The following is a 22,951-nucleotide window of genomic DNA, read 5'->3' on the forward strand; positions in this document are numbered from 1 at the left end:
TTCAGCGTTCTGTGATTGGCCAGGGTCTCTCCGGAGCGTCTGATTGGTCCTGAATGCCGAGCATGCGCGATTTGTCCTTGCATGCTGCGATTTTGAGCTATAGTGGAGCGTACTCCGGTCAGCGCTGCGTGGGTGAGGACCGCGTTGGCAGCGGGACTGGCTCAGCGGGGAAGTGGCCTACAGTCGGTGAGGTTAGCTGGCTTGTTCGCGTGGTCGCCGAGGAGCGGAAGTGTTTGCTGTGATGAGGTTTTCATCGCCGTCCGCAGTGCTCCGTGAGCCCTAGCTGTGCCCTGTGTGCCTGTCACTCAGCCTCCCCTCTGCACTGGACTGCCAGGGGCTATGCTGGTCCCCACGGGTTTCATGATCAAAGTGTAACTTACTTATTTGAGGCTCAGTTTGTCCTTAGCTGGCTCCGAGTTACAGCTACCAAAAGCCAAGATTTTGACTTGAGTAAATTCAAAAAGAATATGCACTTTGATTAAACTTAGTACTGTGGTTAGTTTTTACTTCTGAATTATGATGAAATAGGAATGAGAAATTCTGTAATTTTCATGGAAGTTCTGTTTGTTTTGTTTTATTTTGTTTTTGAGACAGGGTGTCTCTATACAGTTCAGGCTGCACTTAAACTGGCCAGGATTCTCCTGTCTCTGCCTTCCAACAGCTGGGATTACAGGTCTGTGCCACCACACCCAGCCTCTCTTAGCTCAGCGGCATAAGCGCCTGCCATGCAAGTAGACAGTCGTGAGTTCGATCCCCGGTACCGATAAAAAGGAAAAAGACAAAAAAAAAAAAAAAAAAAAAGAGGAAACAGATGTCTAAATCTAAACAAATAGATGCCTGTCTTTTAAATGATAGTGGACCTTAAGCTTTCCTAAGGTGCTGTACATGTGTGACATCCTGATCTTGTAGGTGTTAGGATCCTCATTTTAAGGACAAATAAATTAAGGTACAGAACAGCTGTGCAGTTTGTCTACCTATAGAAAGTTCTTTCAAACCCAAAAGTTTGATCTCCGTCTCATTTGTGAGCCGTCAAATTAAAATTTGATTCTTATATGCTGTGTAATTTGATAAATTCTTTCTTATTTCATTTCACTTAAAATTAGTATTAAGAAACATTTAGGGAAGACTACTTTATACTATGTGTGGATATTATTGCATTCTTTTTTAAAGATTAAGGCAGAGTTCATACTTACTGGCTATTATTACTTCATTAAAAAGATCTTTTTCCCATTTGTTTCAGTGTCACCTCTGTAGCCAGCACACGTCCGCTGAGGTGATGAGGAGGTTCCTGTTACTGTATGCCACACAGCGAGGACAGGCAAAGGCCATCGCAGAAGAAATATGTGAACAGGCCGGGGCGCATGGCTTTTCTGCAGATCTTCACTGCATCAGTGAGTCCGATAAGGTCAGAACTGTCACTTGTTTAGATTTCACTGTCCCTTATGCTTCCACATATTTTGGTTTGGAGTTAATGTTTGTTAAAAAAAATGACAAGATGATAATATAATCTTTTACCTGTCAAGGATTCCTTTTAGCAACAGTATTATAGATTTCAGCTGTGTTTTTTTTTAATGTAGAAATGTATGTTTGAATTAGGTTAAGCAGTCTCAGAAACCAAATAAGTAGCAGCTGCTCCTCAGCTGTCAGTGTGGGCAGTAGTGCAGGCCTTGTGTAGCTCACGAGGTGGCCCTGGGGGCAGATGAGACAGGTGTTTGTGTGCACATGTGTGCTCTCTACCTCGGGAACCTTAGTGTCTTATATCAGCTCCCCAAAGACCTGGACAATCCCCTGAGATTCCTTGGAGGAAGGGCCAATACCTAGATTATTTTGTGAGAGAATTTAGAGCAGTGGTGTAATCATTTGGACAGGATTCGGCTGCTGAAGGGCTGGGTCTACTGGTCTGTACATTTAGTACTTCTCTGCAGACAGTTCTATGTTAGGTTATATAAGACCATGACAGTTTGTGTTTTCTGTGTTTTTTTGTTTCCCCCTGGACTTGAGGTTGAACCTAGGGCTTTCATACCATTCCTGGTTCACTTTTTATTTTTTGTTTTGAAACAGGTGTTTTTTAAGTTTTCCAGGCCAAACTTGCATTGTTTCTGCATCAGCTTTCCAGGGTGCTGGGATTATAGGTGTGCACACCATACTCAGCTCTGTGTTCTTCTTTGAGTTGGTTGGGACTTCTGCATTGTACTTTTCCAGAAAAGTCAGGTGATGACAGTTAGCAGGCGCTTTATATATATAATATGCCAGCCACCGAGCAGTCTCGACTCACTTTGGGAGTGGAAAAGCTAGCTTGCCAGTGTCTTTTCACTCAGGTTTAGAGCCCTCTGTGACCTTCACAAGTCTCAGTTCCAAAGATGAGGCGGTCAGCAGCACAGAATGAATCGAAATCCCTGTTATCTGCTTCCTTCACGCAGCACTGCGAGTGTAGCTCCAGCTGCAGTCCCTGAAAGCAGACTTCCTGGAGGACACCATCTGTCCACCAGTGGGCAGGCTCTGTCATTGGATAGTGACCTGAAACAACTTATGTGAGGGTACTACTTGATGGACTGTGGGCCAATCTGTTACAGTGAAAAAATTACATTGTAAGAGTAGCTCTGATTAGTCACCGCCTTGAAGGAAAGGTGAAGGTGAAACTCACCACCACCTTAGCCGAGTTGTTAGCTGAATGGTTTCTCTAGTTGCTCATTACCTAAGTTGAAAAGATAGCTCCACTTTCTAGTTTGTAGTTGTCTTTTCTAAGGTTACTAACCCAAACTCTGTGCAGATATAACTTGTGTAGTGGCTCAGTGTTAAGGAATATTAGTTTAGCTTCTTACCATGTGGGTATGCAGGTGCCTGTGTTACTTCTCTCATTGCTAAGACCAAACACTTGATGCCAAAAATGAAGGAAGAAAAGATTTATTTAGCTCATGGTTTGTAGATGTTGCAGTCCATAATCAGCTGGCTCCAAGGCAGGGTGGTTTGGCAGAGGAGACACAGTTCATGGCAGCAAAAGCAACAAGAGCAAAAGGGGAGGAGCACAGAGAGAAGACTTTCAGTCCCTTATATTGTATTTGGGCCACGCCCACTTGGGTGTAGCACTCACACCATAATCCTAGCACTGGACCATGAGTCATTCATGAACACTAGAAGCCTGTCCCCATGACCGTATGAGGCTTTGTGGGGACATCCGGACTCACAGTTGTAACAGCAGGTGAGGGTGGGGGTGTCACTCAGTGAAAAAGCACATAGCATATACGAGGACCTGGGTTCAGAACTCAGCACCACGAAAAGTGAAAACATGAACGGAATTCTTTGGTTGTTCATGAGCAGGAAAGGCAATTGAGTTATTTAGAAAAAATGGTGAAATGCCCTATTTTAAGTAAATTTACATAGGAGCTGGGTGCGTGGGACTTGGCAACACCGAGGATCTGACTCTGCGGGGGCGGTACCCTCAGCTCTCTCCGCCCAGAAGGAGGGAGGAGCTGGGGTGGGTCATCAGGCCCCCGAGAGCTGAGGACTAATGCTTTTCATCTCCCAGCTTTAAAATGTCTTGTGTGCCTCTGCCTGTGGGTTTTATGTGCCGTGAGGGTGCCCGTATCTGCTGAAGATTTCTCAGGTGTTCTGTCTGCAGGTGCACTGAAATAGAAATAAATTGAAGAGCAGTGTCCGTTTTGCTGCACCTTGCTGTCCTGGTGTTTTAATCCTGTGTATTTAAGGATCTGTTGCATTACTGAGCTTCACACTTCTCTAAGTTTGAGATCTTTGCACCTTCCTTTCTGCATCCCCACCCCGTTAGCTGCCTTTGCTCCTTGGGAGCTCATTGCAGTTCCTCAAACGTCATCAGCTCTTTACCCCGGCCCATTTGCCTTGCAGATTGAGCTCACATGGCAAGTCTGGCCCAGAGCACTGTGGCAGAGGCGATTTTGCCCATCTCGCTCCTCTGGTTTTCCTAAGATGAAGGATTGGACTGTGAAAAAGCCCCGGGTGATGGGCCCTGGCTCGGGGGGAGCTTTGTGGAGAAAAGGACACAGGACGTGTCCAACCTTCTCAACCCCTTGGCCCACCACAGCAGAACAAAAATGTGCTTTCCTCTGAGCTGTGACCTGCTTTGGACAGCTTGACTGAACAGGGACTGGATTGGTCGTTCTACATGCATCTTTATAATGTGAAGAAGAGGAAAGTTGGAGGGAAATGCAAGATAGAGGAAGACAAACTGATGGCTTTGCCTTGAGCTGTGCTCGATCCCAAGTGCGTGCATGCGGCGTTAGCCCCTGACCTGATCTCTTTGTTTTGCAGTATGATCTGAAAATGGAAACAGCTCCTCTGGTGATGGTGGTTTCTACCACAGGCACCGGGGATCCACCGGACAGCGCCCGCAAGTTCGTTAAAGAGATCCATGACAAGACGCTGCCCGCCAACTGCCTTGCTCACCTGCAGTACGGGTTGTTAGGTAACAGACTAATTGTGCTCTTATTGTATGTGATTACTGGGTTTAACTCTAGGATCGGGATATTTCTTTAAAAACCTTGAGATGTAAAAGTATAAATGAGTGTAAATAATGCACCGTCTTATATAAGTGCTTCCTAGGTCTTTGCAGTAAGTCCCAGGTTCTCCCTGTAGAACCTGGGCGGTGGCTGCCCTCACCGAGGGTGCACAGCACTTCAACCATGAAGCATTGCAAACCATCAGCAGCAGGCTTCACCCCAAAACTAAAACAGATCCATAAGTGAAGTGTTTTGTACTGTTTCATTCTGTACAGCAGCAGTAACTACAAGCCAGGAAAATCCCCCAGGACCTTCTGATAGCTTCCCTGTCCAAGAGCCGTGCCTCTAGGACAGTGGCTTTCGATGCCCAGCTGTCCATCAGGGTTAGCTAGGGGACTTCTTAACGATTCCTGACATTCTGAGGTAGGGCTGTGGCATCAGTGCTTTTAGAAGCTCCCTGGTGATTGTTACAATGCATATCCCAGGTTAAGCACACTGGCCAGGGGCTCTGTGGAGTGGAGTTTAGACAGATAAGGTAATGGATCACAAGGGCCAGCACAGCCAAGTGATGCCACCTGAGAGGGAGTTGGCACTGGTTCTTAGCTCCATGGCTGTGGGGTTCACGTTCAAGGATCAGTTTTGTGAAATGGCATCTAGCCAGGATGGGTTATGCTTTGGTAACTGACCAGAAACTTCAGTTTGTAACCCTAACTAGGACCTGGCATCTGTGGCCTGCACATAACTGTGTTTTGAAGTGTTCACAGGTTTTTTAAACTGAAGCTTTTCTGGTTTCTGTGTTTTCGAGAGTACACCTACATCATTCTGAAAAGCCTGCAGAACACTTATAAAGACCAAACTAAAGCCCATTCGGTCATTCTGGTCAATACTGGACCTGCATATGGACCAGCATTTTCTCATCCCTTTATTAGAACAGAGCATGGGGTAATTAAACAGCGGAGAATCCAGAACTTTGAATGCTAAGGTTTCCCCCAGGTATGAAATGGTTTTCTTACTGTGAAACACAAGCAAATCCAGGTTTACTCAGCATAGACAGTTACAGCAGTTAGTTATTTTGGCACATGGTCTTTGTAGTCTGCATCACCACTGCCTGACTGCGCTTGGAACCTCAAAGCCACTTTAACCCTATGTAAATAAACCGAGGTCCAGTGTTCCAATAAAACTTTATTAACAAAACCAGTAGCAGGCAGTGTGTGGTTCAGAGGCAATGGTTGACAGACTCCTGATAAAGATAGAAAGGTGTGTAGACAGAGATGTGTACTTTGTTTTTGCATTTTGGTGGTGCTGGGGTTTGAACCTGAGGCTTTCAAACTGAGCTACATCCCCAGCCTTTTTCTTTTTCCTGTTTTCCTTTTTGAGACAGGGTCCCCTAAAGTCACTGAGTTGCCCACCCAGCCTGGGCTTGAAGTCCTCTGGCCTCAGTCTCCCAGCACGCAGCCGGGCTTACCGTGGTGCACCACCGCCCTCAGCCAATGGTTTAGTGCTGCCATCTGCCTCTAAGCCTTGTTTTAAGATTTCCCTATTTTGCACAGGGTCATGGAAACAGAAATGTGGAGTGTGTATATTTCTTTGAATAGCAGCCTGCATTTTCTTTCGGAGTACCTGGTTCTGTAAGGTTATAAAATATAAGGAAATTATTGGCGTACTTAGTGTTGTAAAGAGCGTGAATCAGTGCATCACAGGGGTGAAGTAGCATTGCTTTAGGGACTTTCTGTGTTCTTGCATCTTTTACATTTAAAGCCGACGCGCGCCCGCTGTCTATTGAACTCTAGGTCTGGGTGACTCGGAATATACCTACTTCTGCAATGGGGGAAAAGTGATCGATAAACGGCTTCAGCAGCTCGGCGCCCGACGCTTCTATGCCACTGGCCACGCCGATGACTGTGTAGGGTAAGAGCAGTGACGTCTGTTTGTCCTGGGAGCCGTTGTTTATGCCTGACGGAGGGGAGTTGGCCAAGTGTGTGGCTCCATTGCAGCACTGACACTTTCACCTGTAAAGTCATATTACAGTTTTTCTGGTTTTTTGGGTTTTTTTGTTGTTATTGTTTTGTCTTTTCGAGACAGAGTTTCACTATACAGTCCTGGAATTCAAGAAATTCTCCTGCCTCATTCTCCTGAGTGCTGGGATTACAGGCGTGCACCAGAGCACCTGGCTTGAATATACATTGTAGTAGTTTGTACCTTTTGTATTTTTGATGTAATTACTTTATTTGAATTTTTCTCTCTACCTAAAATGAAGAGATTTTCCAGAAGACTTCCCTGCTGAATTTACCATCACACCGAAGGTCACAGACCCAAGTCTGAAAATTTGGGTTCAAATTCTTTTTCCTGCACCCACTGACTAAAACCTTTGTTCCTTGCCTGTTTCTGCTGTGGTTTCTCCCTCGAGGAAGCAGATGACAGGAGCACTCCCTGTGGAGCTACTGAGGATTGCTGACTAGCCAGCACAAGTTCGTCTCTGAGAAATGTGCTGTCCCACGCTGAAAGCTCGGTACACACCAGCTGTCTTCACCATGAGGTCAACCTAACCTTTCTGCGTTCTGAGGGTAGTATTTTAAGTGCAACTGTTCCTGAACGCACGGTTTTAGTAACCTGCTTTCCTGAGGCCCCTCGGGCCAGACAGGTTGTGTGACCAGATATTGAAGTGTGTACCGCTTGAGCACAGCGCAGTTACGGCCTGAGTCCTCATAGGTCGGTGTCCTCCTCTTGATGTCCTGGGTGAGCGAGGGAGGAACTGGTAGCGTCTTGGGCACAGAGGTGGCGGAGGTGTCCGTCCTTGTCCCAGCTCTGACACAGCGCCCTGACGCAGCCTTCTTGTCCACGCTCACTACTCAGCTTCTCTGTGTGGTGGATGTGGGGCACTGGGCTCTGCTGTGGAATTAGTAACTGGACCACTACGTTTAAAGAGTGATTAATTCAATTTTCCAAAAGATGGTTGCTTTTTCTGAGGTCAGAATCAGCCTCCCTAACACTTTTACCAAAAAAATTGTTCAGAACTGATAAAAAGACTGCAGTTCGGCATTAATCCAGAGTGATTTCATGATATTTTCATCTGTAAGAGAAAGATCAGTAAATTAAGCAAAAAGGATGGTGGCTTTGGCTGATGGAATGATCGTTTGTCACGTCAGAGCAGCTGTGGATTTTGCCAAGTTCTGTTAGTGTCATCAAGATTTAGCACAACTCTTTAAAATTAGTTTCTGAAAATGAAGATTATCAACTCTTCTAGAAAAGTAAGAAGAATCATGACTCCTATTGTCTTATTACTAAGATGCCTCATATCTCACTTCATTTTTTTGATCTGCATGCATGCTTTTTTTATTTTATGGAAAAAAACTAAAATTTAATAACAATAATAGGAGAATAAAATAGGGACTACATTGAGTATTGTTATCTTTGAGGTAGTTAATCAGAGTGCAAGGTATGGGCATAAAAATTCTCCAGACGATATTAGCACGAACTTTTCAGTGAACTAAGAGAAACTAGTGCTATAACTATCTTGTATTTTGTTTTTTTCCTTTTCCCTTCCTTCCTTCCCCTTCCCCCTGACCTCGCTCCTTTTTGCTGTTGAACAAGCTCACATTATTTGGAGCTACAGTGTTAATGAACATGTGATACTGTTCTGCTCTTTGGAAACTCGTCATTTATTCTATCTTTTGCAGTTGTTATTTCTTTTTAGTCCTTGTTTGCAGTGCATAACTACTGCATTCCTCGTGGGGCATACACATCTCAATTCTTTTTCATACCTTTTCCTTTCCCTAAAGAATTAAAAAGAAATTAGACTCCAAAAATAAAAGACCCAATCAAAACATGGCCAGCTGAAATGAATAGACTCTTACAAGGAGGAGCTACACATGGTCAGTTAATATAGCAAAAAATGTTCCACATCACTGGCCATTAGAGAAACATAAATTAAAACAGCACTGAACTTCCATCCCACTCCTGAAAGAATGGCCATCATCAAAAAAATCTAACAATAACAAAGGCTGGTGAGGTGGTGGTGGACAGGAACCGGCCCACCGCATTGGTAGGCTGTGAACTAGACGACCCCTGAATCAGCATGGGGGTCCTCTTGATGTATTAAATTCGCAGTGTGGCTCACAGTTGCATGTAGTGTTGTGCTAAATGGACGTTCTCCGACGGTGTCTCATTTTTGTGTTTCAATGGACGTCTTCGGCATTTGTTTGTTTTTTCCTTCTCATTGCTTCCCAGTTTGGAACTCGTGGTTGAGCCGTGGATCGCTGGACTTTGGGCCGCTCTCGCAGAGCACTTTAGGTCAAGGGAAGGACGAGAGGAGATGAATGGGGCACTCCCCGGGGCGGCACATGTGCAGCCCGGGTCGCTCCAGATCGAGTCTCAGGTGGGACTTCTGAGATTGGATGATGCAAGGAGAAAGGACCCTGAAGGTCTGGAGCCGAATGAGACGAATGGAGGTCAATCAGGGGCTGGGACTGAAGACCCCGAGCCCTCGCTGATCTGCTCGGTCCCTCCACTCTCGCAAGCCTCTCTGAGTGTCCCTGCCTCCCCGGCAGCGTATTTACAGGTGCATCTGGAGGAGCCTCCGGGCCAGGTGAGCCCTTCCACTGTGTGCTGGGTGATGTTGTTTAATCATAGTGTTTGCTTTGGGGTTTGTTTGTTTTTGTTTTTTTGCTTTTGAACAAAGGTCCGAAAATGGTGGGTCCATTGCCAGATTCATTGCCACTGTCTCTCGGCTATGAATAAATCTGATTAGCACACAGCCAGACCTGTTTGTCTGCATAGTACCTGTGGGTACTTTGAGCTCTAGTTGCAAAGCTGAGTGAGTGCCCCACGGGCGTGAGAAGCCACAGGCCTTTCCTGTCTGGCCCTTTTCCAAAGAAGCAGCCTGTCCTAGTGATACAGGGTGGCCTGTGTTCCTGATGGAGCATCCCTAGCCTGAAAATCGGAAATGCTCTACAGTTTTAAGTTGTCAAGCATTGGGGTGCTGTCACAGCTGGAAAGTTACACACCTGTGTCGGTCTGCATTCTGTCACTGTGATGGAGCACCTGAGAAAATCAAGTCACGGGCAGCGTGGTTCATGTGGTCACAGGCTCAGCGACTCAGGCCTTAGTCTCTTGTCCTGTGGCTGCTCAGTGTGGGAGGCAGCACCTCATGGTGGGCGCGGGTGTGGGTGCAGCGTGTCTCCCCTCACAGCACCCAGGAAGCAGAGGAAGAACGGGTGGGGCCAGCAACAAAACACAGACTTGGAGCCCATCTCGGTGACCTTCTTCTCCGACCTGGCCCCACGGGCTATAGATCCCCCAGCACAGGCTCAGCCTCAATCCAGTCTCCACCTCTGTCCACTGCTACAGGCAGGATGTGGGCTTTTGGAGGATACTTTAGGACCTGAAGTGTGACAGTGCTGGCCTGACACAATGGGCTGTGGTCACTGTGCCGGAGCCCTGAAAGCAGGAGGTGGTGGTGTGTAACAGACAAGGAGTTTTAGATGCCCATGAGCTGCTCTTCTGAAAAATGAGGTCTGTGTGTCTGGCCATTCACCTTGGAAGGGAGTCCTGAGTATCCAGGGAGTTTTGTAAGACCTGACAGGACCTGTGTGGTCACTAAGGGAAGGAATGACCGTATCGCAAATGGCTTTTCTATTGTCTTTCATCACGTTCCTTTCTCAAGGAGCAAGGTCAAGCACCTGCGACTTCAGCCGGGGAGCCAGTCTTTCGAGTTCCAGTTTCAAAGGCCGTTCAGCTTACTGCGAGCGATGCCATCAAAACCACTCTGCTGCTGGAACTGGACATTTCTGTGAGTCACGAGGGACCCCCAGAGCCTGTGTGGTGCTTGCTTCCGGGGAGAACAGGACGTCTTCAGCGGGACGTGCGGGTGTTTCATTTACTTGTTTATTTTGGTCCTGGGAATCAAACTCCGGCAGGCACTGTGGACTGTTTCATTCTTGGCCATCGCTTCTGCTCCTCACCTCGTGCAGCTGGCCAGCGAGAGTGGGGTCTGTTTCCCTCCTAGGGGAGGAATGGGAGCGAGTTCCCTTCCCTACAAACTCTTCCCCTAAAAGGGAAGAACGCAGGAAAAGAACACTGAAAATGAAGGCAGATGGCCTTAAGTAGCTTCTTTAGGTCGTAGTGTGTATACACTGTGTGTGTCTGTGTGTGTTGTATAAGAAGTTTTACACAGATCACCTGAAACTCAGCCGTACCGTACTCTGCGAAGGTGAGGCAGGTCTGATTTGCATTGTGTAAATGTGCAGTGATGGAAGGCCCTACAGGACCCTGCACAATTGCCAGGTTTCTTTTCTAAAATAACTCCTGATACATTGTATTAGGAGTTGATTAACTGGGCTGACTTGTTAGTTAATTTTTTTTTTTTTTTCTTTTGGTACCGGGGATTGAACTCACAGCTGCGCGCTTGCAAGGCAGGCACTTATGCCGCTGAGCTAAATAAATCCCCAGCCACCCCCCCCCACTTCTTTTTGCAGTTACAGTAATTTTGTATTTTGTTTCTGTTGGTTTTGTTGATACATGGTTGTGGGTGACACATACCAGTTGCATTCACTGTGGGGAGTTTGTGCTTGTGCATACCACATTGAATTCTTTCTGGAGAATTCTTTTTAGGAGAATGCTCATAAGTGAAAACTGTTTTTGTTATTGCACAATTTAGATGCAGGACCTCCTTCCATTTTGATTCTTCTCTAGAAAACAGATTTCTCCTATCAGCCGGGCGATGCCTTCCATGTGATCTGTCCGAACAACGACTCAGAGGTGCAGGCCCTACTCCAGAGACTGCAGCTCGCTGAGCAGCGAGACCACCACGTCCTCTTGCAGGTCAAGGCGGACACCAAGAAGAAAGGTACGCAGGTGCCAGACGCAGCGGGAGCACAGGGTGCTGGTCTGGAGCTTCCTAGCGTGAGCGCCCTGGGCTGTCTCAGTTGGCTGTGCAGGTGCCAGGCTCAGCCACGCCCGGGGGTTGGAGGCACCCCCAGCTTTGTTGGGTAACTGCAGAGCAGGTGAGGGTGCATTTTATGCCTGTTAGATGCTTGGGGATGTGAAAAGAGAACAGAAGTGACCTGCAAGCACTAGTGGCTGGGACCGTTTTAGAAAATGGTTTTCCTGTTGTGTCTGCTTCTTACCACCACCTACTACTGCTTTTATTATAAATATTATAATATTATAGTATTTATTTAATATATGAAATACATTAAATGTTTATTAAATAAATATTTAATAAACTAAATGTTTATTTAATAAATTTCAAATTTAATAATATCCAAATTTAATAAATTAAATGTTTATTTAATAAACAAATATTTATTTAATAAATATATAAATATTATAATATTTAAATATAATAAAAATAACTGCTTTCCCCATAATCAAATCAAATATATAAATCAAAATCAGTTATTTATTTTAAAAACTATATTTTCTTACAATCCGAAGCTTGCATTCAGTCCTGAAATACTTTTTGACAATAGTGTATATTCCAGCGGCACACTGCCATTTGTTTTTAGATGATTTTTTACTCTTTTATTTGGCATGTCTTGAATTAATAATTCTTTTTTTTTTTTTCATGACATGGGATTTTTCTTTTATATTCATACTGGGGGAACTTTTTGGCCGATTGACCATTGCCACAAGTCATTATACGTTAATAAGTGTTTACAACATGAAATGTTCACTGAGTTTCCGGGATGCAGAGATTGCTCCCAGATGTTTTGTGCTAACTCGTCAGTGTTTGTGTGTCCTGAGTACCTCTCCTCTGTCTTCCTGGGAAGGAGCTGCCCTGCCCCGGCACATACCTCAAAGGTGTCCTCTCCAGTTCCTGTTTACCTGGTGCCTTGACATCCGAGCAGTCCCGAAAAAGGTATTTTCCTGTGTTCTGTGTGTAACTGTTTAAAGTGTGCGTATCTCTGTTTAGGATTTCTTTTAAATACACCTAGGATCTGCCTTTTGAATCCTTAGGAAGTAACATCTTTGTAACACATTTTAAAAATCAGTTCCCAGGGATATGTGATATCTTTATAATTGTTGTAATCAAATATTTTTATGTCATGTTTATATTGAAGTTTTTGTTTTCCATTGCAATGAAATTTATGAAATCAGTCTTTCTCTTAGTCTCTTTTTCCCCAGACATTGACTTACATATAGCACATTAAACGGTGATGAAATCCTGTCCAGGGACATTGCTGGTTTTTATCTCATTGGTGAAGGAAGGTCATGAGACTCTGGGGTCTTCAGTGTACATGTATGTGTGGCCATTTCTCAAGTTATTTAGATCACTTTTAGGTAACTCTGTGTAATTCCTTAGTGATGAATCGGAATTCTTTAGGAGTAGTTGAGGGTTTTGGGTTAGGTTATAATACTATTTAGATGAATTCGCAGACACAGCAGTCCACTAGAGGTCAGTATCATCGCAGAAAGAATATTTTCTTGAAACTGGTTTCTTTTAGCAGTCTCCCTCTAGTGGACATAGTGGATCCATTTCCCAGCTGTGCCATGCCTTGCTTAGGTTGTCAGTGTGCCTGGGGAGTCCTGTCACCAGGCGCCCCTCCCTAATGGAGCTCTGTTGTTTTTTTTAAAGTAGTTTCTTATTTATTTTTTGTATTTCTGATTTTGGGAACACAAATTAAGTCGTAGATGTAATTTGAGTAAATTTAGAATTCACTATGATGAGCTCGTCTGATAAAATTCAATAAATTCACAAAATTTTGGTTTAACTATTTTAAAAACACACACACACACACACATATATATATATAATGGATATCTGTATTTCTCTTTCAACTACAGAAATTATGTGCTCACTGTAGAAATTATAGATATGAAAAAATAACCCAGGAAGTAAAAGTTTTTCACTGCAACCCTGAGTTTGTATTACAAATCCTATAGTGCATGTTTTATACTATAACTTGTCCTTTTTACTTAAAAAATATTTACAGTTCAAAGTGTAGTAATGTTTGTGTTCTCTGTCAGGTTGTTCTCTAAAAATAAATTTTTCTATTTTAAGCCCATAAAGTTTCTGTAGTTCTAAAGTAAAAAGTGTCTTAAAGTATTTATAATTGCCACTGTTTTGACCTGTAATTGAAGAAATGTTGACTTTAGAGTTTACAGATTGTTATTGGTAAACTCTCCGTTTCTTTGCATAGATCTCTGCCGTGGTCTGGGCACTGATTGATTGATTGATTGATTGGTTTTCTTACTGCCTGTTTCTGTTCTGCACTGAGTTTGGAACTTGGGGAACACATACAATTTGTTGGTCTCCAGATATTTTAGGGAGAGGTTCCTAGGCTTCTAGTTTCATTGAGAGCAAAATGGTTAGCAAGCTTGATATTTTATCCAGGAATTTGGACTTGGTTTGGTTTTTACACTTGGGTCACTTACGGCTTTCCCCTCTTTCCACACTGGCCTGAGATGAATAAGAACCACGGGCAGGGGCATCCTTCGTGTTCTGAACCCTGCTGTCCCTCCAGCCTGCTATCCAGCCTTGCCTGTCTCTGAGCTCAGCTGCCCTTGCTGACCCCCCTGCCTCTGTGCCCCCACCGGTGTACCCCCTGTGTGGACAGCTACTTCCTGCTTACAGGTGGCCAGCTTCCTGGGGCCGGCTGGGAGCCCGTTGGTCCTGCTGTGCCCCGGGGCACACCAGTTACTCATTTGCTCCTGTTGTTGTCGCCCGCCCATGAAGCTTTCTGGACAAATGTGGAGGCCATGTGATCCCCAGCACCTCATTCGCCCCGTGTCTGGCTTATAAAAAACATGGTTTCCAGATACATGTGGGGAGGGTGGGTAGTTTTCATCTGGCAGGAGAACAAGCACGCATTTGGAGCTGCGTTGGGAGACGCTGCGGTCGTGCTCTCAGCCACCTGCTGTGTCACTGGAGACCACACTTGTGGCAGATGGAGTTGCTGAGATTAGAAGACAGATGACTGGAGCTGGAACATGAAAGCAGGATTCTCCTAGCAGGGCAGCACTAAGACAGATAGAAAATCAGCACTGGAAGTGGTCCTGTCCCCGTGCCTTGGGTAACCGAGCGTGACCCCAGGCAGTCTCATCAGCCCTCCTCCTGTGCTGTTTTGTTTCTCACTTCAGTGGTAAGGGCTAGACTGGGGGCCTTGAGCATGCCAGGCGAGGCTGTACCCCCGGGCAACACCCCAGCCCCTCACAGACACGAAGCCGGGTTGTCACTGAGTGTCCTGAAGCCGGTGTCTTTTCCAGGCATTTGTGCGAGTGCTCGTGGACTACACCAGTGAGGGTCCCGAAAGGCGGCGGCTGCTGGAGCTGTGCAGTAAACAGGGAGCAGCGGATTACAGCCGCTTTGTCCGAGATGCCCGCGTCTGCCTGCTGGATCTGCTGTGCGCCTTCCCGTCCTGCCAGCCACCACTTGACGTCCTGCTCGGTGAGTCATCTCTCCCATGGTGACTGTCCGGACAGGCAGCCTGCTTACTCCTCTATCTCGTGCAGTGGGAGTAGTGGGCACACATGCCAAGGATAGTTTGTCACTGAGGAAGCATCTCGAATCCCATCTGCAGTGACATCTGGGCTGTGCTCTAGAAGCCCTTGCAGGATTTTTCTGGAGTGGTCCTTTTGCCAAAATTTGACTCAGTTTGTGTGCTTTCTGAAAAAAGATGGGGGTAACTGAAGTACACAGAAAGACCTCCCCGAGGTAGGTCCATAGTGAGGACCCTTCTGGAGCAGGAGGGGCCTCTTTGAGTCACACTGGTGACAAGCTGACAAATTCATGGTACTTGGAGGCAGAACCCCACCCCAACACACTGTGCATGGAGGGAAATCCTTCAGTGTCCACTCTGACTCTCGGGATCCTTGCGTCCCACAGAGGACGGGTCGGCGCCTTCCCCCAGCTGTCCTTGATGACGCCGAGGGCGTGGCCTCCTGAGCTCCTCTGCTTCCTGCAGTGTCAGAGTCGGAGCCTGGCTGTTTGCAGGTGTCTCATTGGTGACCCTGAAATGCTTCCCTTTCTTTTGAGGTCAGTAGGGCTGTCTTAATTCCTGTATGGTAAAGGCATGCTCCTTACAAGCCATGCAAGTCAGCTCCTTATTTCTCCTCCTCTCTTTGTGGGTTTTTTTTTTTTTTGCTTTTTTGAGACAGGGTCTTGCTATGTAGCTCAGGTTGCTCTTGAGCTCACTTTGTAGTCCAGGCTGGTCTGGAATGTACAGTGATCCTCTTGCCTCAGCCTTCTGAGTGCTACGATTACAGGGGTGCACCACCACGCTCAGCCTCATATTTCAATAACATTGTAGGTGAAACACACACACACACACACCCCACCCTGCTGTGGTTGGGCTGATACCCGAAACCTTTTCAGTTCAGTGTCTCAAGTGGGGCTGGGGTAGCAATCAGAACATAGTTCGTTCAGGAAGCTAAAGCCAGTCTTGGGAAGTTCTCAACCATACATGAACGTGTCCGGGGTTTGTTTGTTTGTTTTGTGGTAGATTCCTGTTATCTTTTTAAGCTTTTATAAAATAGGGTTTATTACATGATTATATTTCAAAAAACATTGAGATCTATAAAAATTTAAATTATTAAGGTGAACCACTGACTAAACCTTACTCAAAATACATGTGAAAACTCTAAGCTATTTTCGATAGTTTCAAAATTTTGGTTAAATAACTACTGGAATTATACTACACTTAAAAATTCCAAAATTTGCTAATCAGTGATTCAAATATTGATTAAATATTAAATTCAAATTGACTAAATATTAAATGGTTTCTTATGTATTTTGGAAACTACTAGGTTTCAGGATAATTTGGTTGAGAAATCACCACTGCCAGACATGTTTTTTTTTTACAATGTAAGAAGGAAGCATATTCATGCCCCTGTGTATTTCTAATAATCCTAAAAATAGTGGCCTGTAATCTGTTTAAGGCTGTGCTTTTATTTCAAAACCCTGAACATTTCACACAAAGTCACACACTGTATCAGGGCTGGGCGGCCCCTGGTCCTTAGTGTCTTGGTTTATGAAACTTGACGTTAAGGTAGAAGTTCTGGTTTCAGAGTGAGACAGTGCATGTTTGGCTTTAACTCTGGGAAACAGAGGAATAAACTAGAAATATTGCACAGACACAACGAATTCATATGTAGCATGAAAAACGGGATCAGAAACTAGAAGGTAAGTTAATTTAGATGTTCCAAATAAGAAAAAACAGGGTCAAATAGAGGCCTTGAAGCTTTTTACCTTTGCATAAAAAGTTGTGTTCAGCAGTAGTGAATTAATACTTGCTTGTTTTTTAATTTTCTTCCTAGAACATCTTCCTAAACTCCAACCCCGGCCGTATTCTTGTGCAAGGTACTGCTGTTCACTCACATAATGTTAAGCACCTTTTCCCCCTAAATTTAAGAAGGTCTGACTTCCGGGCCCTCCATTGCCACTAAGGCATGGGGACGTCTGAACGTGGAAGGTGCCAGGCGTGATCAGGTGTGGAACAGAGAAGCCGTGAAGACCCAGTCTTCCAGCACGTCCCAGAATCGGGATTCTGGCCGGCTCCCCTCTTCCAGAACTGGTCCCCGACTCAGGGCAGCCACTGCCAAGGTCATCCACCACCCTGGCTGCTGTAGGAGGGCGGGGAACACCGGGCACTGTGCTGAGAGGCCCAGGCCGCTCCCGCCTGGCGCCTTCCTGCACCATTTGGTGACCTCCCTGTCCCAGTTGCTCTGTCGCCTGCCTCAGCTGTGGGGACAGGAAGTGTGCTTGCAGGACCGAGCACAGCACCCGGAGTGCTTTACCCTGACAGAGCATGTAAAAAGAAATGGGTAGAAAAATCCTCTAAAGATGTCTTCTCTTGGTGAATTTTTATTTTTCTGGATATGCATTCCTCAGTAACTTTCAAATTTTAACTCAGTAATGGCTATTTCACAGGGTTTATTTCTGACCTTTCACAGGGTGAAAGGTCTATAAATATCGGGTCTTTTACATGGTGACCCTTAGGCTCTGTTTTTATAGATCTTAGCTAATGTTGAAGCAAATTAAATGACGTTTTCCTGGGTGATCTCACAAACGAGGTGGGCAAGAGGGTGAGGTGGGTACCACTGCTTTGCTCTGAGGAGCTGGAGGGCAGCTGGGAGCCCACCAGGCACTGTTTCCTCATGGCAGTGGAGAGAGGATTCTCCACCTGCCGAGCTCAGCAGGTCCTGCTTGTGTGTCTTTGCAGCTCGAGTTTGTCCCACCCAGACAAGCTTCGTTTCATCTTCAACATCGTGGAGTTCTTGTCACACACCCCGGCAGCGGTGACGCTGCGCAAGGGCTTGTGCACGGGGTGGCTGGCCGGCTTGGTCGCCTCATCTCTTCAGCCAGACTCACAGGCATCGCCTGCAGACGGTGGCACAGCCCCGGCTCCTGAGGTACTCAGGGGACGGCCGGGCAGCTCGGCAGCTCGGCTGTCTGTCTGCCAAGGAGAAGCAGCCTCTCCTGCACTGTGCATTTCAGCGTTAGCTTGGTTATGCCCAAGAAATGGTGTGCTGTGCTCGGGTTTCTGAAATCTCGGGGAAGGTTGGAGGAGCACTACCTCCTTCCCCTTCCTGCTGACTGGCCTGTAGGCTGTGACTCTGGAGCGTCCACTTCCTGGGACCAGCCACCCTGCTTGTCCTGTTCCTAGGAAAGGAAGCCTTTTCTGGGTGTGGGGAGGGGCAGGGAAACATGGGGCCACCATGTTTGAGGGTCAGGCCAAACTCTATTGCACACTGGACCTTGGCAGTTCAGGTCTCAGGCAGAGGCCTCCTCCAGGGTCTGGGCCTGCTCTGACAGTGACATTTGGAGTGGCAGCTCTCCTTTCCACGCCTGCTTCATCTTACCCCTCAGGACTCACGGTTCCCGTCACCCTGGGGGCATTGTTGAATGTGAGCTCCCTGAAGACGGAACGTCCATTTGTTTGCCTCTGTCCCCAGTGCTGGCCATACTGAGACCTATAAGTAAACAAATGAGAGACTCAAGTGAGTCTGTCTAATGTAATATTAATCACTGTCTCATCCAAACAGGGACCATAATTAGACACAGCTCTGCTGATCTCTCACTGAGGATGTTTAATGTTCAGTCTACTTGTGAGCATCTTGAATTTTCATTGAATTAAACATGAACGCTGAACGTGTAGACAGTTCTGCCACCTTGCAGGGTGGGTGGAATCCTGCCGTTCCTACCCTCAGTGAGCTGCGGTGTGGCTTAGGCGTAGGACAGAGTGACACTGGAATGACACACATCTTAATTCCTTCATATCCTTGACACACAGTTTGGAGGCAGAGAATCTTTGGGAATTTTAACAGGATCTGAACTGTCTCACGTATGCGTCTGGCTTTACACAAGCACATCATTGTGGGTGATGATGCACACGGGATCCGGTGGTGGCACAGCTGTCTGGAGTCTCAGGGCAGCCCCTCCGTCTCTGCCTCCGGGTCTCCTACTTACATTGAAACTGTCAGCCCCACTGTGCTGCGCGTCCTCCTGGCGTTTTGTGCACAGAAGTGAAGAACTGCCTTTTTTGTGTGCATTTCTTCGTACTGTGTGTGATTTGTTGCCTACTAGAAAGCAGATCCCTGGACCTGGGAAAGTAAGTTGTGATCTATTCATGGTTCTCAATGGTACAATGCCTGCGATTTAAAAGCCTTCTTGGTAATGGCAAAAAACACGAAGTTTTCCAGGCAGCATCTCTGCAGTGCCAAATGTGTTTACAGTCTCTGTAAGACCTGATGGCGCTGTGTGCTTTAGTGCTGGTTCCTTGGCCAGTGTGCGTATTTTTCTGTTCTTGGCAGATCTCAGCTTGGTTCTATGCTCTCACGCAGGCTTTCATATCACAAATGGCTTCGTATTGCAGATATCCATCTCTCCTCGAGCAGCCAGTTCTTTCCACCTGCCTGAGGACCCCTCGGCCCCCGTCATTATGGTGGGCCCCGGAACCGGCATCGCGCCCTTTATCGGTTTCCTACACCATAGGTACGCACTCATTTTGGTTAGTGGGGAAAACATCATTTGTGATCCTAGGTGGAAATATTGGCCTTTTTCATTTCTTCAGTGGTTTTAAAAATTCTTACTAGAAACAATTATTATCAGAAATCACCGTGGGAAAAAAAGACTGTGTCTCCAACATTGTGCTTTGTACTGGTGTTTCTTTATTTACTGTGGCGGATACCTCTGCTGTGCTGTGGCCTGTAGTGTATGTAACTGGGGTCAGATTTCAGCCTGTGTTCATGCAGTGATGAGGGTCAGCCACTCCATTTATTCCTTAAGTGAATAAAGTTGGTAATAACAGATTGAGTTATAAGGTTCAAAGTGAAAGACCATATAGACATCAGTAATGTCAGCATGATATCAACGTGATTGTTAGTAATGGTCTTAACTGATACAGCAGGGTCGGGACAGGACCCCTTGTTGTAAAATAAGCCAGTCATGCTTCTCTCCACGTTTGTGAATGAATGAGTGGGGTCTTTTGTTTCTTTCCATTTTGTTCTTAAAGCAAAAGCACAGTGGTGACGCACTCTGTCTCATTGGTGTGTTTATCATTTTATCACTACTCTATCCATTCCACCTGTTACCTCATTCATGAAACTGTTGCTAACATCACTTGACATAGAGCTCACTCCAGGTTTCCCAGCATGGTGTTTTTACTGTATATTTTATATGGAGCGCAGGGAGATCCACAGCTTCCAGACGTGCCTACTGTGATTGTACCGTGTGCCAAGTGATCACGATGGCCCGTGCAGCTAGGAAATACCTGAGCTCAGCCTTTGCAGCTCGTAACTTCCGAGGCTCTGGTTCCGTTGGCTCCCCTGCTTTGGGCCGTGACAAGCCACTGTGCTGTGGGAAGACTGTGGCAAAGCAGAGCTCCTGCCTCGTGCCCAGTACACAGTGGAGGAAGAGAAGGGGCTTAGGGGCCAAGCTCCCCAGCCGCCTGCAGAGTCCCATCTGGGCCCTGCCCTGGGACAGTTACACTGCCTTTCAGTGATGCTGCCCAGGGTGAGCCTTAAAGTGCAGGGCCATTGGAGGATTCTCCTGATCTTACCAGCTCGGGAGCAGCCTGCTTGCTTGCTTTGCCTGTGCCAGGCCCTGGTTCCACCCTCGGTCTCACACACAAATAAGTAAAACAAAGAGGTTTCTGATCTTAGCACATATATATACTACATGTGTGAACTTGCAAGGACTGTAAAGATGGACTCTACAAACTTTATCGGTGGTTTTTTGATGAGAAAGAGGTTTGCTTTACACTGTGTTAACATATTCTCTATATCAAACATGCCACCTTTCTTCTTTTCTAGAGAGAAGCTCCAAGAGCAGCAGCCAGATGGAAGTTTTGGGGCGATGTGGTTGTTCTTTGGCTGTAGACATAAGGAGAGGGACTACTTATTCAGGTACCGCACAGGCCGCTGGGCGTGGGTTCTGATGTTCAGACCTTTTCACCTTTAAGCACAACTCTCCTGTGCCCACGGTGTGTTGCATTTCAGAGAGGAGCTCGGGCATTTCCTGGAGCGTGGAGTCCTGACTCACCTCAAGGTCTGCTTTTCAAGAGACGCCCCTCTGAGTGGGGAGAAGGCCCCGGTGAAGTATGTACAGGACGCGCTCCGGCTGCACGGCCAGCAGGTGGCGAGGGTCCTCCTCCGGGAGAAGGGCTGCATTTACGTGTGTGGGTAAGTGGCCTCCTGCTTCCGCGCCCCGTGCAAGAAGGCAGCTGGTGATGTTTATAAAAGAAACAAAAGAACCCGGGATATAGCTCAGGGGCATAAATGCCTGCCTGGCAAGCACAAGGTCCCAAGTTCAATTCCAGCTACCAAAGAAAAGAAAAGACAAGACAAGCCTGACAGGCTAGTAATCTAGATACACAGGCAAGGCCAAGGGACCAATCACAGGCATTTAGATTTGTGCACTGAGGATTTGGAAAAGCCTGTTTTGAAAGGCAATCTTACATTCGTTTTTAGAGATGCGAAGAACATGGCCAGTGATGTCAATGACAGCCTCGTGGAAATAATAAGCAAAGAGCTTGGAGTCGACAAGCTAGAAGCAATGCGAACGTTGGCTACTTTAAAAGAAGAAAAGCGGTATCTTCAGGATATTTGGTCATAAAAGCAGAAAACAAAGGAAAACGTATAAGCCTTTTTGCTGAAAATATTAAACAACAATGTCATGAAGTCAAGATTCAAATCTTTTGAAATCTTTTTTTAACATTTTTTTGCGGGGCCCGGAGAGGAGTGAGACAGCACAGCAGACTTCCTGATGCGCCTTAGCCTCCTCGCCCACTCCCTTCCCGAGCCTGTGACCCTTCTCAAAGTGCCTGTGTGTGGCTCCCGAGCCCGGGGCCAGCCTCCAGCTCCCCAGCAGGTCCTCGGGTCTGCGGCACTGGGGAGACCTCGCCGGCTCTGTGGGCCTAGGAGGCTCGTGGGGTGTCAGAGGGGCTGGAATGGGCTGGGGTGCAATTCTTGTGAACTTCCCATGCTAACTTTTTTTTAAAATAATGTGAAGGTCATAAGTCTTTTGTATGATACATATTCATAAAGAATATCTACATTGGTTTATTTAAATTATACATGTAGAACCTACCTGTTGTATATTTATATAATTATCAAATGGTTATTACCGAAAGTATTTCTGATAAAAATATTTTAATTTTAAATGAGTCCGCAAGAGTTTTTATGAGATTAAAACTGAAATATATTTTGAAGTTGTGCTCTGGCCTATTTTTTAAATCACTTTTTAAATATAACCCCAGAATTTAAGGACAGTTTCATTCGGTCCCAGATGCCCGGATGTGCACATTCTACTAGTTACGAGTGTTTTTCTCATCCTCACCAGCTCCTTTCATTTCTGCTTCTCCTTAGCAAATCTGTTCTTCTCAAAAGCTTCTGGTTATTTTGAGAAATTAAGATCTAAAAAAAGCAAATGACACAATATAAGATTTGGTAGGGCCTTTTGGCCGTTTGTTCTCCAATCTTACATACTTTATTCTTGTTGCAGTATCATAGAACTAATCTAAAAATGGGCAAGGTAAACATACCCAGCAAAGTACTATGCTATATATATAACTACGTGCATAGGTCGTGTATATCAACAATGATAAACTGGAGACAGTGTTATAAGGGACAAGCAGCAGTTTTCTAGTACAGTGACTGTAACAAAAAGATAAAACAATCAAGAATTCTTATCCACCTGCCAGTATTGTCTAGCAGTACCTGGCTCCAAACTGTAGCTCCATAAGGAGAAACAGACCCGAGCTTTGTCTTCATACCCACATCCGGGTTATTTGTAGACTGAGCGACAGGAGACCCTGTGCTCTTACCCCTGGTGCAGTGAAAGTACACTAGTTGGGATATTACCACACAGAAAGGTGTTTCGAAGCATTTGTTCAAGGCTGGTGATTCTAGGGCAAGGTTTTGTTCCTGTTGGTAGAGGGCACCTGACCTTGGCTCTCTGACGTAGCTGGACAGTGCTGCTGTCAAGTGAGATTTGGGCACCACCCTGGGTGCTTGTCTACGCAAGCGTGGGAGAGCTTTAC

The 22,951-nt window shown here is 46.0% G+C and overlaps 1 protein-coding gene across 7 annotated transcripts; it reads left to right on the plus strand.

Annotated features, from left to right (window-relative positions):
• The first annotated feature begins 34 nt into the window (after positions 1-34).
• Mtrr (5-methyltetrahydrofolate-homocysteine methyltransferase reductase) lies at positions 35-22,120 on the plus strand. Of its 7 annotated transcripts, none has more exons than XM_063257953.1 (16): positions 69-191; positions 595-673; positions 1,241-1,405; positions 4,285-4,438; positions 6,263-6,380; positions 8,700-9,057; positions 10,135-10,260; positions 11,163-11,316; positions 12,242-12,330; positions 14,679-14,859; positions 16,728-16,770; positions 17,633-17,822; positions 19,286-19,404; positions 20,724-20,816; positions 20,910-21,092; positions 21,381-22,120. In XM_063257953.1, exons 3-16 carry the CDS (start codon positions 1,277-1,279, stop codon positions 21,523-21,525), a joined length of 2,082 nt encoding a protein of 693 aa, XP_063114023.1. In that variant the 5' UTR covers positions 69-191; positions 595-673; positions 1,241-1,276; the 3' UTR covers positions 21,526-22,120. The 7 variants fall into 7 exon arrangements, with proteins under 7 accessions (XP_013004729.2, XP_063114023.1, XP_013004730.1 ...); XM_063257957.1 differs by having other exon boundaries at positions 114-132; XM_063257956.1 differs by lacking the exon at positions 69-191 and adding an exon at positions 255-272.
• The last annotated feature ends 831 nt before the right edge of the window (positions 22,121-22,951 follow it).

This window comes from Cavia porcellus, unplaced genomic scaffold (assembly GCF_034190915.1).
Source record: "Cavia porcellus strain 051 isolate PalLab524CR breed Dunkin Hartley unplaced genomic scaffold, mCavPor4.1 scaffold_11, whole genome shotgun sequence".
NCBI classification, from domain to species: domain Eukaryota; kingdom Metazoa; phylum Chordata; class Mammalia; order Rodentia; family Caviidae; genus Cavia; species Cavia porcellus.

What these genes read in the sequence shown, in the direction of transcription:
- Mtrr (XM_013149275.2), top strand. Translation starts at nt 54, where the DNA reads ATGCCGAGCATGCGCGATTTGTCCTTGCATGCTGCGATTTTGAGCTAT. An exon ending in AGTGGCCTACAGTCGGTGAG is followed by an intron (nt 192 to 1,240) that starts GTTAGCTGGCTT and finishes CATTTGTTTCAG; the next exon opens with TGTCACCTCTGTAGCCAGCA. An exon ending in TGGAGGAGCCTCCGGGCCAG is followed by an intron (nt 9,058 to 10,134) that starts GTGAGCCCTTCC and finishes TCCTTTCTCAAG; the next exon opens with GAGCAAGGTCAAGCACCTGC.